Source organism: Rhamphochromis sp. 'chilingali' (genome assembly GCF_963969265.1).
Source record: "Rhamphochromis sp. 'chilingali' genome assembly, chromosome: 14".
Taxonomy (NCBI): domain Eukaryota; kingdom Metazoa; phylum Chordata; class Actinopteri; order Cichliformes; family Cichlidae; genus Rhamphochromis; species Rhamphochromis sp. 'chilingali'.
The window spans coordinates 11,564,018-11,579,606 of record NC_137941.1 but is presented as its reverse complement, the minus strand read 5'-3'; the positions used below and the strand labels follow the sequence as shown (position 1 = coordinate 11,579,606).

The 15,589-nt window shown below is 39.6% G+C and overlaps 1 protein-coding gene across 1 annotated transcript in view; it reads left to right on the top strand.

Moving 5' to 3' along the window:
* Window positions 1–15,589, top strand: part of epha6 (eph receptor A6) — a 193,555-nt gene that overhangs the window by 146,165 nt on the left and 31,801 nt on the right. The window contains exons 6-8 of the mRNA XM_080903018.1: window positions 6,013–6,137; window positions 6,490–6,652; window positions 9,207–9,315. Coding sequence (XP_080759144.1) covers window positions 6,013–6,137; window positions 6,490–6,652; window positions 9,207–9,315 — 397 coding nt within the window. The remainder of the gene's footprint in view (window positions 1–6,012; window positions 6,138–6,489; window positions 6,653–9,206; window positions 9,316–15,589) is intronic.

Sequence of the window (15,589 nt, the reverse complement as noted above, 5' to 3'; positions counted from 1 at the left end):
CAGTCCCTAAGGACCCCAAAGCACTTTACACTACATTCTTTCATTCACCCATTCACACACACATTCACACACTGGCAATGGCAAGCTACATTGTAGCCACAGCTGCCCCGGGGCGCACTGACAGAGGCGAGGCTGCCGAACACTGGCGCCACCGGGCCCTATGACCACCACCAGTAGGCAAATATGGGGTTAGTATCTTGCCCAAGGATATTTGGCATGCAGCCAGGAGGCAGCCTGGGATCAAACCACCGACCTTCTGATTAGTGGCTGACCTGCTCTGCCACCTGAGCTACAGCCACCCCAAAAACTGTAAACTTTACTTTATACTTTTACATGCCATTTGTGGGAGCATTTCAAGTTGCTATACATCAATACAACTGATATAGCCCAAATTTTAATAATATGTAATGTATGCATTAAGTCTATAGTAACTACATAAATTGCAAAAAAGTGCAATAAACTACAAAAAAATTGAAAATCGTTTTTGTTTTTTTACATATATTTCTACTTAGAGAAATTTAAGAGGTTTATCCCTCAAAACTTTAAATACAAAAAAGTTGCAAAAGTATTTTACAAGAACAGGAAGTTTATCTTGAGTGTCTAGTTTTATTTTTGAGATACACCAATTTTTATATACTGCAGAAAAAACCAAAATAAATCCTATAATGCAAATTTGCAAAGAAAACAGCATTTGCATCAAAATAAACTTTCTAAAGCAGTGCAATTTGAGTTCTAAGCATCCCAGAAACTATTCAGAAAAGCATGAAGTCAAACATGACTTTTAAAAACACCAGGATAGGTTTATAAAGCCCCAAAAGTAAAAACCTACAGTTTCCGCGAAATGACGTCACCTCCGGTTTTGGGCAAGTAATGGCAGTCATGCGATAGTTCGCGCTGACGTCAATGTAGGAAGTGTTATGAACAGCTGCAAAGCTTGTTTCTGGATTATTATGTTTTTGTTGCTGCAAGTGCTTTTTATGCAATTTTTGCAAAGCTATATGTGGAAGGAAACCGTGACCTAGGACAAGCTGATGGCATAAAATGTAAGTTCAACTCCTCCAGTTTCATTTGCAAAATACAAATTATGCTAACTTACATGGTTCCGGTGACCGGTTCTACAGGGATTTTACCTCCTAGGACCTGGTCCACATATGTGTACATGGCATTTTGGGTTATTTAGACCAAAATACTCAATTTTGCTCTATAAGGGCCTGATATCCACTTACGAGGACATTATACTGCTATTTTTTTGTATTGAAATTTTATATGAATATCCTCATATCTGGCTCTCATTTTTCTTAGAAACAAAAATGAGGTGGGGAAAAAAAATCTGGTAATTCTTTGTGTTTACATTCATCAGGTCCCAATATGCCCAAATATCAAAGAGAGATTAAAAATGCATGCCATGAAATTTCTTTTCTTTTTTTGCTGGGAGTTGTCAACCCTATTAGTTAGGTATATGCAGTGTTGGGAAGGTTACTTTTAAAATGTATTCCATTACAGATTACAGAATACAGAATACATGCCCCAAAATGTATTCTGTAACGTATTCCGTTACGTTACTCAATGAGAGTAAGGTATTCTGAATACTTTGGATTACTTAATATATTATCATGCTTTTTACAACTACGTGAATGTACTATTGCTATGATTTATTACTATTACTGAAGGTCCGCGGCTCCGAACCATAGTAAAGGGACCTTTGGCTAATATGTCGGGTTCCGTGTGGGCCCATAGCCGAAAAATAGCTTTACTTTGTTGTGTGGGTCAACTTTGCTTGCGAGAGACAGAGAGAGGCGTTAAAAGGCTGCTCCAACGGAACTTATTGTTTCGGAGGAAAACACGAACACAGCGTACAGTCCAGTCTTAATAGCTCACTTACAACTGGGTTCCTCAGGCACTCTTCTTGCCTGCAATGGTTATTATTATATTTACATACTTCCAGCTCCCGTTTCTGCTCGATGATAACTCATACTTTTCCACTCGCCTTTTTCTCCCTCCTGGCGCTCACAGACACATAATGGGTATGGCAGTCCATTCTCCCTGCAACACGGACTACACTTCCCATCAGGCTACATTCTTTAGAGCTATGCCTGTAGCATTCTGCCTATTAGCTTAGCACAACAACAACAAAAAGGCGCTCTCTCACCCAGGAAACACGCAGAGAGAGAGCGTCACCCTGTAACCATGGCAACCGTAACGCTGCCACCAGGAACAACAGAACATAGCTGTCAAACAAAACCCAAACAGTCCTAACCCGCTACAATATGAAACAGGAAAGTACCGCCGTGTAATCCATTTATTTCAACAAAGTAACTGTATTCTAAATACCACCTTTTTAAACGGTAACTGTAACGGAATACAGGGAGTGCAGAATTATTAGGCAAATGAGTATTTTGTCCACATCATCCTCTTCATGCATGTTGTCTTACTCCAAGCTATATAGGCTCGAAAGCCTACTACCAATTAAGCATATTAGGTGATGTGCATCTCTGTAATGAGAAGGGGTGTGGTCTAATGACATCAACACCCTATATCAGGTGTGCATAATTATTAGGCAACTTCCTTTCCTTTGGCAAAATGGGTCAAAAGAAGGACTTGACAGGCTCAGAAAAGTCAAAAATAGTGAGATATCTTGCAGAGGGATGCAGCAGTCTCAAAATTGCAAAGCTCCTGAAGCGTGATCATCGAACAATCAAGCGTTTCATTCAAAATAGTCAACAGTGTTGCAAGAAGCGTGTGGAAAAACCAAGGCGCAAAATAACTGCCCATGAATTGACAAAAGTCAAGCGTGCAGCTGCCAAGATGCCACTTGCCACCAGTTTGGCCATATTTCAGAGCTGCAACATCACTGGAGTGCCCAAAAGCACAAGGTGTGCAATACTCAGAGACATGGCCAAGGTAAGAAAGGCTGAAAGACGACCACCACTGAACAAGACACACAAGCTGAAACGTCAAGACTGGGCCAAGAAATATCTCAAGACTGGTTTTTCTAAGGTTCTATGGACTGATGAAATGAGAGTGAGTCTTGATGGGCCAGATGGATGGGCCCGTGGCTGGATTGGTAAAGGGCAGAGAGCTCCAGTCCGACTCAGACGCCAGCAAGGTGGAGGTGGAGTACTGGTTTGGGCTGGTATCATCAAAGATGAGCTTGTGGGGCCTTTTCGGGTTGAGGATGGAGTCAAGCTCAACTCCCAGTCCTACTGCCAGTTTCTGGAAGACACCTTCTTCAAGCAGTGGTACAGGAAGAAGTCTGCATCCTTCAAGAAAAACATGATTTTCATGCAGGACAATGCTCCATCACACGCGTCCAAGTACTCCACAGCGTGGCTGGCAAGAAAGGGTATAAAAGAAGAAAAACTAATGACATGGCCACCTTGTTCACCTGATCTGAACCCCATTGAGAACCTGTGGTCCATCATCAAATGTGAGATTTACAAGGAGGGAAAACAGTACACCTCTCTGAACAGTGTCTGGGAGGCTGTGGTTGCTGCTGCACGCAATGTTGATGGTGAACAGATCAAAACACTGACAGAATCCATGGATGGCAGGCTTTTGAGTGTCCTTGCAAAGAAAGGTGGCTATATTGGTCGCTGATTTGTTTTTGTTTTGTTTTTGAATGTCAGAAATGTATATTTGTGAATGTGGAGATGTTATATTGGTTTCACTGGTAAAAATAAATAATTGAAATGGGTATATATTTGTTTTTTGTTAAGTTGCCTAATAATTATGCACAGTAATAGTCACCTGCACACACAGATATCCCCCTAAAATAGCTAAAACTAAAAACAAACTAAAAACTACTTCCAAGAACATTCAGCTTTGATATTAATGAGTTTTTTGGGTTCATTGAGAACATGGTTGTTGTTCAATAATAAAATTATTCCTCAAAAATACAACTTGCCTAATAATTCTGCACTCCCTGTACAGTTACTCATATTTTGTATTTTAAATACGTAACGGCGGTACATGTATTCCGTTACTCCCCAACACTGGGTATATGTAATTATAAATTAGGTTGTTTTATATTTTTGCTAAGTACTATTTAGAATACCAGAATAGGGAATGTGGTGTAGGTTTAAGTTTATTATAAAGGCTTTATGCCTTTTCCTATAATACCATGGTGGGCTGGTGACTAGTTGTTGGTTGTTTTTTTTTGTTTGTTTTTTTTTGGGGGGGGGGGGTTGGTGCCAGCCCATAAACGTTTATTTCTGCTCTCTCAGTGTTATGAGATGGGAGCAGACCCTTGGAGTCAGCCTTTGGTGGCCATTCAAGGAACTGTAGTGTTTATCACCTCTGATGGTTGCTGAGTCTGTGAGTGTGGCTGTATCCCAATTCAGGGTCTGCAGCCTTAAAGTACGCAGCCTCAACGATCCTCAAGGGCCGCATACTCAAAGACCGCTAAGGCCGGAAGTGCGAGGCTTGTGAAATGGAACGGTCTAGCCTCCGGTGCGCTGTCCAGGTTGCCTAGCAACCATAATACTAACAACTGGAAACGTGTCATACAGCTTTGATTGACAGAAATGAAGGAGAAAATCTTTTGTTCATTTGTTTGTTTGTTTCTACATGAGCTTTGATCATTCTCTGATTAAGCTCAGCTATTGAACGGCGTATATTTTAAAGTAAAGGCTTTAAAACCAAGTTAGTACAAACGTCACTAATGTCACATAACTTTGCCGACATGTGGCCAACAGTAATGTTTAATGTTCTTCGTTATTAAACATTTGCACATAAATAAGTGACATTATATTCAGTACTTACTTAAAGTTTACTCTTCGGGCGCCCCTCATCCGCCGTTTTTTTTCCGGCAAAATTATCCACACCCACCGCTGCGCTATGCATTCTGGGATATGTTGGGCCACGAAGTCTACACTGCCACAAGCTTAAAAATTCAGGGAAATGAAGGACGCATTTCAGGGCCGCATTTCGAGCAGCCTTTGAATTGGGACAGCCTTCGGCGCGCCGCTGTGACGTAAAGGGGATACAGCCTGTGTTTTGTTCTCGTCCTTGCCTTAGGTACTGCCCTGTTCAGCTGACTCCATTCAGTAATTAGGCCTAGGAGTAGTTAAGGTCAGGATGGGAGCACCTGAGTATCAGAGTGTTACTCTCTTTACTGTCTGAGCTGTGTGCTTGTGATTGTTTACTGCTCAGTGGAGCAGAGAGTGTTTTGATCATTTAACATTTTTGACCTATTATTCTTTTGACTAACTTCTAGGTTTTTGTAGTATTTCTTCCTTTAAGGCAGCTAAAGTGCCTTATACACTTAATTATTAATTAAAGAAATTAAGCTCTTTTTCAGTTTTTGCCTTGTTTACTTTTTCACTCCGGATGTGTTCACTGTTACTTCCCCAGTTCCCCAAGATTTTCTAGGGAATGTGACAGTTCTTTGATGTTTCAGCGAGATTCTTGTTTACTGGAATAAACTACAGCTGTTGCTGATGTGAATCAGTACTTTTAAAAGTATGGGCTCCCGAAAAACAAAACTTTTGTGTACTTACTCTGTGCATTACTTACTTATTTCTGGTGTAGTCCATTATGATTTCAGTCATTAGTTCGGTGTATGAATAAACAATCCAGGTGAGAACAAAAACACAGTAAAGACATCAAGAATACCTCAATGGTCTGCTTAATTCTATTGTTTGTTTAGCTGATTCTTTAATTCTTTAATGTGATTTTATGGCTATAGATAATACAGTCTATAAAATCGTATGTAATTCTGGCTAAATAGCTCTCAAATATACCACACAAAGAGACCGCACAGAAAACAAAATTCTAGATTGGACTGTTAGAAATACAGACTTATTGGAGGGGAATGGTGATTCATGTGAAAGAGTAAGCTTGCTAATTAAATTATTTTCTGCTGCTGAGTCTTGGCACATTGCACTTCATAGTTACACACTCTTTGTGCACTTTGTGTACAATAGCATGTAGTGTCTTCAGCAGCAGTTTCTCAACAATGCCAAGAGGGTAAACATACTGAAAATGATACCTGTCTGTGTGTTTGCAAACCAGGTCCATCTCTGGTCGGGGCTTTAAAGAAGGACTGGGCTTCTCCAAACAGCATTGCACTCTCCTGGCAGCAACCTGAACAGACAGCACTCCCGATCATTGATTACGAGGTCAAATATTATGAGAAGGTACTAAAATACTCAGCATATGATTCAAAGGGCAGATATATCACTTCTCAAGAGGAATATGTCATGTTTCCGGTGAATTATTAAGCTCACAACATTAATTTAACAAGAAAAGGCAACTTTGTAGAACATCTCAGCAGTACAAATGTGTCATACGAATGATTTACTGCCTGTAATATTTGTTCCTAAAAGTGATCAAAAGAGCTTACAAGCTCTCCATCACTACAATGTGGCTGGAAGGTAGTATTTGTCACTGCTTGAAAAAATATCAATGACAAATGTATCTTTTAAAACTTGGTCAAAATATTCTCCGCAATGCTGAGACTTTTGATCATCCCTCTGTTCTGCCCCACAGGAACACGAGCTGCTGAGCTACTCATCGACACGCACCAAAGCCCCCAGTGTGATTGTCTCGGGTTTAAAACCAGCAACTTGGTACGTCTTCAGCGTGCGCACCCGAACAGCTGCCGGATACAGCTCCTACTCTCCTAAATATGAATACGAAACTACAGGAGACTGTAAGTACCTCAGACAATCTACAGTACTTATTTGTTGTACTGCAGTAAGGCCAAAAAATAGGGTTTTTTCATGACAATAATAATTTGTCATTCAGTCTGAGAAAATCAGGTTTAATATTGAAAAATATATTTTCAACTCTAAATAATGTGTTGTTTTTGCTCATCTTCAAGACGGTAAGTCGGCGATTCAAGATGCTAGTTGCAACCAGCAGCTCAGGTTCAAGTGTAGTTCATGTAGCCTCAAGCAGCACCTAAGGCAGCCTACATCAGAGGCGCCACAGCAAATAATAAACCTGGATGTGAGACCACCTTCAAGTTTCCACACATAACACCACCACTTTCATATCTCACAGCTACTAATTAGAAGTCGCCTGGTTCCCAATTAGGCACAGTTATATCTATCGGAAATGTTGGTGTCAGAAGTACAGTTTTTATTTGTCAGTTCAGTACAACAACATGAGCATTTTTTGTTGTTGCTTTATAAATATATTATATTCTTTTCCCCTCCAATCAGCCTGTAGTTACAGTTATTATAGTTCCAGGTCAAGTTTGATTTTTGTGTTTAAACGTGGAATAACAGCAGCAAAATCTCTTTACAATACTCGATCTTTAAATGCCTTCTTATTTCCTATGTATATACAGTGCGGTGCAAAAGTCTTGAGTCTTGAGAGGTGTTTCCCTAAGAGCTACTAGCTAAAAACTTGGCATATCTCAGCATGCTGTGCAACATCTCCTTGATCCATCTATTGATCACTAAAGCCTCATCAAAAATGGTCTCAGTAAAAGGCTGGCTCTCAAGAAGCCAGTCTTAAGAAAAAGAAACTGAGGAGACTAGCTAAGGTATGCTAACTTACACAAGAAGGGGACTGAAAATCATCATCATTATGCACAGAGGAGGTCATCAGAGAGATAACAGTGAATGTCTACAGCCATCTATAAAACACAGAGAAGGCTCTGTCGTGATTTTGTTAAATTGTTCAAATTGATGAAATAATAAGCACAGAAAAATAAAGTGAATCAAATTTTGATCCACCGTGGAATACCATCTGGAAACCATCTGATTGGCAGTGGCTTCATTTTTCAAAATGACAGTGATCCCAAACACAGGGCCACTACACCTGGATAGAAAACACACGATGGAGTAGACATGGATTTAACTACAATGTGAACATTTGGCATCTCTGCAGTGTGAATTTCATATAGGTTGAAACCACAACCCCTGAATGCCTAAAAGGTCAGAATGTCACTTGCAACGGCGATCGAAAAACTGAATACAATCAACAGGGGAGTCTGACAAAACAGCCTTGATGTTTGGTGTACTCTGAATCAATGTTTTCTCCCAGTGTGTATGTGTGAGTAGGTGCTTTATTGCAAGTCTACTCATAAAATACAAAGGTCCAGATGCCCTTTTATGTTGGGTCAGGTATTGTTGAGGGGTGATTTGGTTTCATAGTGGCCCTCTCCCTTCCAAAGCTGCAGAGCTTTGCTTTATCTGTGGATCAGAGAGTGCTTGGCCAAGCCTTTGTACTGCCTGGCCTTTTATCTGAAAGAAAAAAAAAAGCAGTTTTGGCCCCTGTCGCTTTCTCCTTCTGTGTCAGTCTGTCTGTCTGCCTGTCAGTTACTGTCACCGCAATAGGTTTTCCATCCGTCTGTGTATCTGTCTGTCACTTCTGTCATCCCTTTCCTCACCTTGCATTTTTCATCCCCTCCTCTGCCACCCCTCTCTCCCTGTGCACACCTCATTACAGCAGCATCAGTCCAACACATCTGTTTAGTTAGTGATGTGAAGCTTAGGACTAGGAAAATTGCCTTGTGTCATGTGACCACTTTCACTCTACCATCCCCTAAATAGACTGTAATTATTTTTATCAACCAAAACACACATATTCTCGACAACCTCCGTTCACATATGTGCTCTTGGCTCTATTCACACACACGCACTTAATGTATTAACCCACATGAGGCTCGCTCTTTGGGCTAGCGACCACGCACCCAGATCTCCAATTCATATTCATTAAGCATGAAATATTATAGAAATAAGTTTGGTAATAGCAATCATCTTTCAATTATCTGGGATTCGTTAGCCTTGTGACAAGACACAGAAAAGGGAAAATCATGAATATCAAATGGGTCCAATTTAACCAAATGTTCATGGACTAAATCACAATTTCATGAATGAATAATATTAATTAAACAGCAGCAGGCAAATGAATCATTCCCGTGTGAAAGTTAACTGAGGGTTTTCTTGCATTATGAAGAGCAGATCAAACATGTCTCCTAATATCTACCTATCAAGAGAGCTTACATGGTCTATGCATACTACACTGATGATAAGAAATAATGAAGATGATGTTGAATGATTGTTTTGCTGAAATCCTCTCACTTCCCTCTGATTTGTCCATGTTTATTTTTATCTTTTTTAAGTGCTCTTACTCCGCTTTCCATGTTTCTAACATGATGATGTTATTTTACTCTTCCCCACATAATGTCTCTGCCCAGCTACATATTTTCCTTCTCATCTCATTTTCTTTCCTACTATTTCTTTTACCTTCAGCCTCCAACATGGCTTCTGATCAAGGCCAGGTGTTAGTGATCGTCACAGCAGCGGTTGGTGGTTTTACTCTTCTTGTCATCCTCACTCTCTTCCTCCTCATCACTGGAAGGTAAGATGGATATACTTATCCTGGTTTTACTCAGAGTGAATATTTCACTGCATGGTTAGTTTCAACTGACATCCACTCTTGTCTGTGCATTAAGTGGAAATATCACTTTAGTTGGGTGGTGTTGTCTGTGCTTCAAAGGTAGATATGGTAATCACATAATTCATTCTTCCTATTGGTTAGATTATTTGGTTTCATTGTGCAGATATCAGTGCAGTGTAGAAGCCCCAAAAGACGTTCGTGTAAAGTTTTGCAGCAACAATGTCCACGGTGGCAAGTGGGGAGTTTTGATAAGTGCGCTGACCAAAGTCATGGTTTGTGCCCTATTTATCCGTCATATATATTTAATAGACTCTATTTACATGAACAAATTGTAGAGTCCTCTTTACACACTAAGGTTAATTATGGAGTTCCACAGGGTTCTGTGCTAGGACCAATTCTGTTTGTCTAATATTCAAATTTGTTTAATGATTTGAAACATTTAGGTGCAAAAACATTTTCACATCTTTGATATTTTTATATGTTGATGCGCAGAGCCCTAAGTGATCTGAACATTTACAAAATGTCATCTCAGGCTTCAGGCTACAGGATTCAGCCTACAAATAGTTAAGGAGGAGGAATATTTCACTTGTTACCGTTAGTGAAGTATGTCGAAAGGTAACCAGGCGTCTTTAACAGCAGACAATTTGGCTTGTCATGACAGGAAAAGTACAAGTGCAGCTAATACTGTTAGGGACGGCTCTGATCCATTTAAGTATGACTGTAATGATCCATTTAAGTATAACTGTAAGCTTCAAAATTCCTTACAGTAATGTATGTGCTCAATATTTCCACAGGGCATTGGCACAGCCTTTCACTACATTTGCTTCAGCAATTACCTTTGGACACAGAATACCACTAAAACCCAGGGAAGGGAAGGACATATCAACGAATTATAGGGTTATATATCGTTTGTGCGCACTTATTTTAAGAACAAAATGTGAATTTGTGTAGAAGGTTTTGCCTTTATAGTGATTTAAATAATTAAGCAATTTTTAGTTTCAATTATGTATTAAATTGATAATGAGGAGTTTTTGAACAAACTAAATTTCTAATCAGTTTTGCCAATTTATCACATTACATTAGGTAACCTAATAATTCAATCAAAGCACCAAATATATTTGAGGAAAAAGAAACACAGACAGACACACATGCAAAGGAAGAAGGAAAAAAGGTAAATCATTAGTCTGCCCTAACGTTAAAGATGCACATTCAAGTATACTATGTGGGCAGATGCACAGGTGTGTAACTCTGCAAGACAGAAAAGAAAAGCAACAACACTTTCAAGACTCTATTTCAGAAGCTAGATTTGGAAGCTAAATAATTTTCAGTTTCACTATGAAGATACTGATCAAAAAAAATAAGTAGAATTGCTCACAAAAAGTGAAATATTCAACATCACAAATTAATCTTCTGTTTGCAATATATTTAATATTGATGTTGATTTCGCAAACATTTATGGAAACCATTTTTAAAAAGGAGTTTTGCGTCTTTTGATAATATTTATAGTAATCCAACAATACGAACCTGTGGTTCCATTCACATGCAAATGACAACAATATAATAGCTCCTGGTAGTAAAACAATGGATTGATCTCCATTGATACAAATTAATTAAATCAAATAAAGAACAGATCAAGACAGCTATTATTTTTCTAAGAAATAATCTTTGGTAACACACAGAGTCTGGATAATTTACAACACCCACAGAGTTCTAAAGACAAATACCAAAATTTGAATTTGGATTTAAAACATCTACAACATTGATGACCTGTTTTGTCCAAAATAGGAGGTGGAAATGAAGCAAGCTAAGCAAGAGTGCATTATTAAGATTCTGACACCTTGACAGCAAAATAACTGTTTAAAAAATGTATTTTTGTATTTTAGTTTTAAAGATGGTGAAGATTTTCTCAGTCACATTTGCTGGTAGCAGTGATATAGGCTCCCAGATTGAATTATTAAGACACGCTGTCCGATCAGATTGGAAATCAAAAGTGTTCACAGTCAGACTGAATTGAAGTAAAAGGCGGACTGTCATAGAGGGAGGAAGATGAGATATCATTTAAAATATGCCGAACAACACACATCGTCAGAATATCTCTGCAGAGAGACATTGATACTGTTCCAGTGGGTTATCTGTGTGAAAAATCACAGGTATAAAGAGAAGTACAATGTTTCTAAGGCTGCAAATCTCATCTTTTGCACCTTGTTTTTTTATGCATTTGTCACCAATTGCCTGATAAACTGATTATCTTTCACACAATTACACAGTTTTTAATATGTAAAGATGCATTTGACTGTTTCTCTTAAGTAGACTGATACTTTTTATATAACACCTTTCTACTCTAGCTAAATAAACAAAGTACTTCTAACTAAAAGTCTCATTCACAAGTGCTGTATTCAATGCCTTAAGCACTTCCCTACTATGACAGGCACAAAGTGGATGCAATATCTTGGCCAATGATCCTTCATTACATAAACTAGAAAACCCGAGGATCGAACCACCAACATTTCCATTTGTAGACAACCAACCGGCTTGGTGGGCTGTGGTTCACAACTCAGACACTCCTGAGCCAAAGCACCCCAAGCCTACAGGGACTGGTATTAATGGGCACTTTTCCATTCAAGTAATATAACATGAGCCACACCTATACTTAGCTTTCTAGATCAGCAGAGATCTGGTGTGCGGAGGGTGTGAGCCATAACACCCTGAGCATATGTAGTGTAAATGTATACTACAATATACCTCTCACATTACTGCAACTGACTAGTGTCCCACCAAGAAGGCATTTGACATTAGGAAGGATTTGGGTTCAGTGGACAAAAATGTCTGTTCCATATAAAGTGTTTGATGTCTTTGGACGCGAGCTCAATCAAAATACTCCAAGTTAATGATTTTCATCAAAGATTTCCTGCAATTCCTTTTAATGGGGCTGACAATGAATTAGATACCTGGCGTTATTGGTCTCCGGATATCCAAGTGATTTATTTATTTTTGAAAAATAAATGACACGTGTGGGTATAGCGGTGGTGTGCAGGGTCTTTATGTTTGAGATTAAGTAACCCCTCAGGACCCAATAGTATGTGACCCAATAGTTTATGAAGATTTAACAAAGTGCAAAGACAAAACAAAACACACACCATAATTGCTTAATTCACTCAGCACTGACTCAGAAGTCAATGTGAGCGGATTTAACATGCAGGTGGTGTTTTTAGTTTCCTTAACATTATTGTCCTTAGCTTCTACCCAGCTTTAGAAGCACATGCTTTAAATGCCTTTAAAGCCTCTGGATGGAATGTGTGGACCCAGGACGTTTTTATTATCTAAACCTGACCTTTGACCTGATATTTTCTAATGCATTTCTCAATCTCTTACACTCATAGTTTCATCAGAAAGCTTTAATTCAGATCAAAGACATGGACGTGTTTCCGCTGTGCTTCAAATTCATTTTGACTGGGAAAAATTATTGGAACTTTTAGAAACTGCAACTTGTACTTGAACTCTTCATCCCGGTTGCCAGAGGACTGCAACCATGAACTTCACAGATATTATTTTACATTTTCTTTTTTTTATGTTAGATGTGCAGTGAACACCTTTATTGTTGGTTTCATTTAAATGCAAAAGTCCGCAAAGTCCAAGTTTAACAGCTGGCATTTAAAGCATATTTTGGATTTTGGTAGTTCTATGTGATCTATGTTTGTAGGAGGGTACTTTGTTTAAGATGGCACGCACAAACTAGGTGCAAGAGTTTTTGAATTGTAGTACAAGAAGACTTTTTTTTACCTGAATTTGTCTAATAGCAGTCACAACAGCAGTTGGAGTGTTTTTTGACTCCATCACAAGCTATCATATCTGCAGTCCCGCTGCCCTGTGTAGGAGGAACTTTCACTCTCTTTCAGTTTCAAAAAAGCTCCAAATGTACTTCAGCTGCCTGGAAAAGATGGGAGCTTTCAGTCATACGCCTCTCATAGATGTAAGGTTGTAGAGGACTTGCTGTATGATGACTGTTTAACACCTGGCTGGCCTAAAAGCTTACTAAATTTACATCTATGTTTGCTTTCTGCTTATGCTAGATTTGAAGAGTGGGAGCTTCTATGAGAATGAAGGTGTCATGATTACACAGATGTAGCCTAGTTGAAGAGTTTTGCACTACACTGCTGCAATGTTTTTTAATCATTTTCTTCATATTTTCTTTAATCCATCCTTCCTTTTGTGCCCTTTGTAGCCTCTGCAGCAGAGCGGTGCACTGCAGTGAGGTGACTGTGAGGGATGTTAGGGTAAGAGAGGAGTGGTTTGAATTACACTGATGCTTTGATTAGGGCTCTAAGCAAGGTTGTTTTACTGAGGTGTGTGGGTGGGTAAAGTGCTTTTGAATATGCGTGTGTGAATATGTACTCTAACAATGTTCGACAGGGCAGAGAACAGTGGAAGAAGCCAAGGTCTTTGTGTGTGATAGCCGGTATTGTGTGTGTGTGTGTGTGTGTGGCCTCCTTACAACATGAAAGCCGGTGAGACAGAAGGATAGGCGGATAAAGGGGATCAGAGGACAGGACTGGAAAAGACTGATAAAGGCACATGCCATGATTTCTTTAATGAACAGCTTGACCTCATCAGCAGAGGTCAACAGTAGCTTTCCAAATCCCCTTCTTGTCCTCTCTGCCACTGTTACAGTTATCTGCTCTGTCTATCAGTGTCCAGGATCCCACAGACTTCACTTAGCCGAAACCCAGTCTGGCAACCGGTGGCTCACAGCCCTCTGACACCTGCTCTAATCTGGCAACCCGGATTATGTTAAGTCTTCAAAGAGAAGAAGGCTCATATGTGATCACATGAACCCACACACACTTGCGGAAGCAAGCGCCAACACTTTCTCCTCTACTGCACTGTCTGCGTTTTCACCCCAAACTTATTCAGTCACAGCCTGCATTATCCTTTCAGTTAGCCTGGCCTCTCTGTCATTCTGGGGAGGTTGTTTTTGTTGATTAGAATAGTTACTGAGGCAGCACCTCTACCTCACATCACATTTCATACAGAAAAAATGTATTATTAAAAAAAGAAGAAGAAGAAGAAGTCTCCTGCATAATTCATGTGGCTGCTGATCCAGCTGAAGCTGTGGAGAAAAAAAAAAAGCCAGCCATGAGGAAGACATCAACTTCTCCTGTTTCTTAAAACTGCAATAATCAATAATGTTATTCAAACAATTTATCATGTCTGTCTGCTACAAATTGGTGTCACGTAGAATCAACATAGGCCTACAGAATATCTGACTGCAGCTCCTGTCTGCTAGCCAAATAAAGTTTTTTTTGTTCTTGATGTTTCCTCAGTTCAATACGTAGCAGTGTGAACTTGATTTGTATTTCATATGGCTGTATATACATACAGTAATACTGGATAGGAGCAAGTATAGGATAAGTGTGACCACCTCTGTTAAAGCAGTCGATTTGACAGTTTGCAGGTCTGGAGCATTCAGGTGTGTAGTAACACAATGCCCCAGTCTTCCCAAGAGTTGACATCTCAGCACATTCAACCCAAGGTCAGATCAGACCGTGTAATGCTCAAAGTAACTGCAAAAAAGCTAAGAGCTACATCTGTCAGATTGCAGAAATATTTGACAGTACAATTAGAAAAAGACTGAATAAGTTTGACGTGGTTGGAAGCGTCGCTAGGAGAAAGCTTTCTTTAAATTGAGCGTGGTGGCACTGCAGCTTAGGTTTAAAAAGTTGCATCTGAACAAGCCCATATGGAAAAGATATTGTGGAATACACCAGGCACAGACACACGCACACACAGGTAGGTACAGCCAACTTCCACATTTATTCAAGTGTTTGTTGTTTTGACAGCTGACTCAGTCACACAGTCTGACAGCTCACGAGCCCAGCTGATCTCTCTCCTGGCCGCTCCTCCTCGTCTCACTATAAACACAGCGGAGGGAGACCATCATCAGTCCATAAACAACATCAGCTGTTCTTACCGGCCTCGCAGCGCCGCCCTGATGAGCCTTCCGCTCCACTCCTCCCCTGCAGCTGCGCCCGGGGCCACGCCTCCGCCACAGATATATATATAAATCTTATAAAGTTTGTATCTGTCTTGTGTGAAACTTGTATGAAAAGCATATAAGTGTGAAAACAGATATAAGATCCCTTGAAAAATTCTATAATGAAACTTGTATGTTTTGGATACTTACTAAAACAATGTATGAAAGTAATGCGAAAGTGGCCACTTTCATGAGTAAATCATG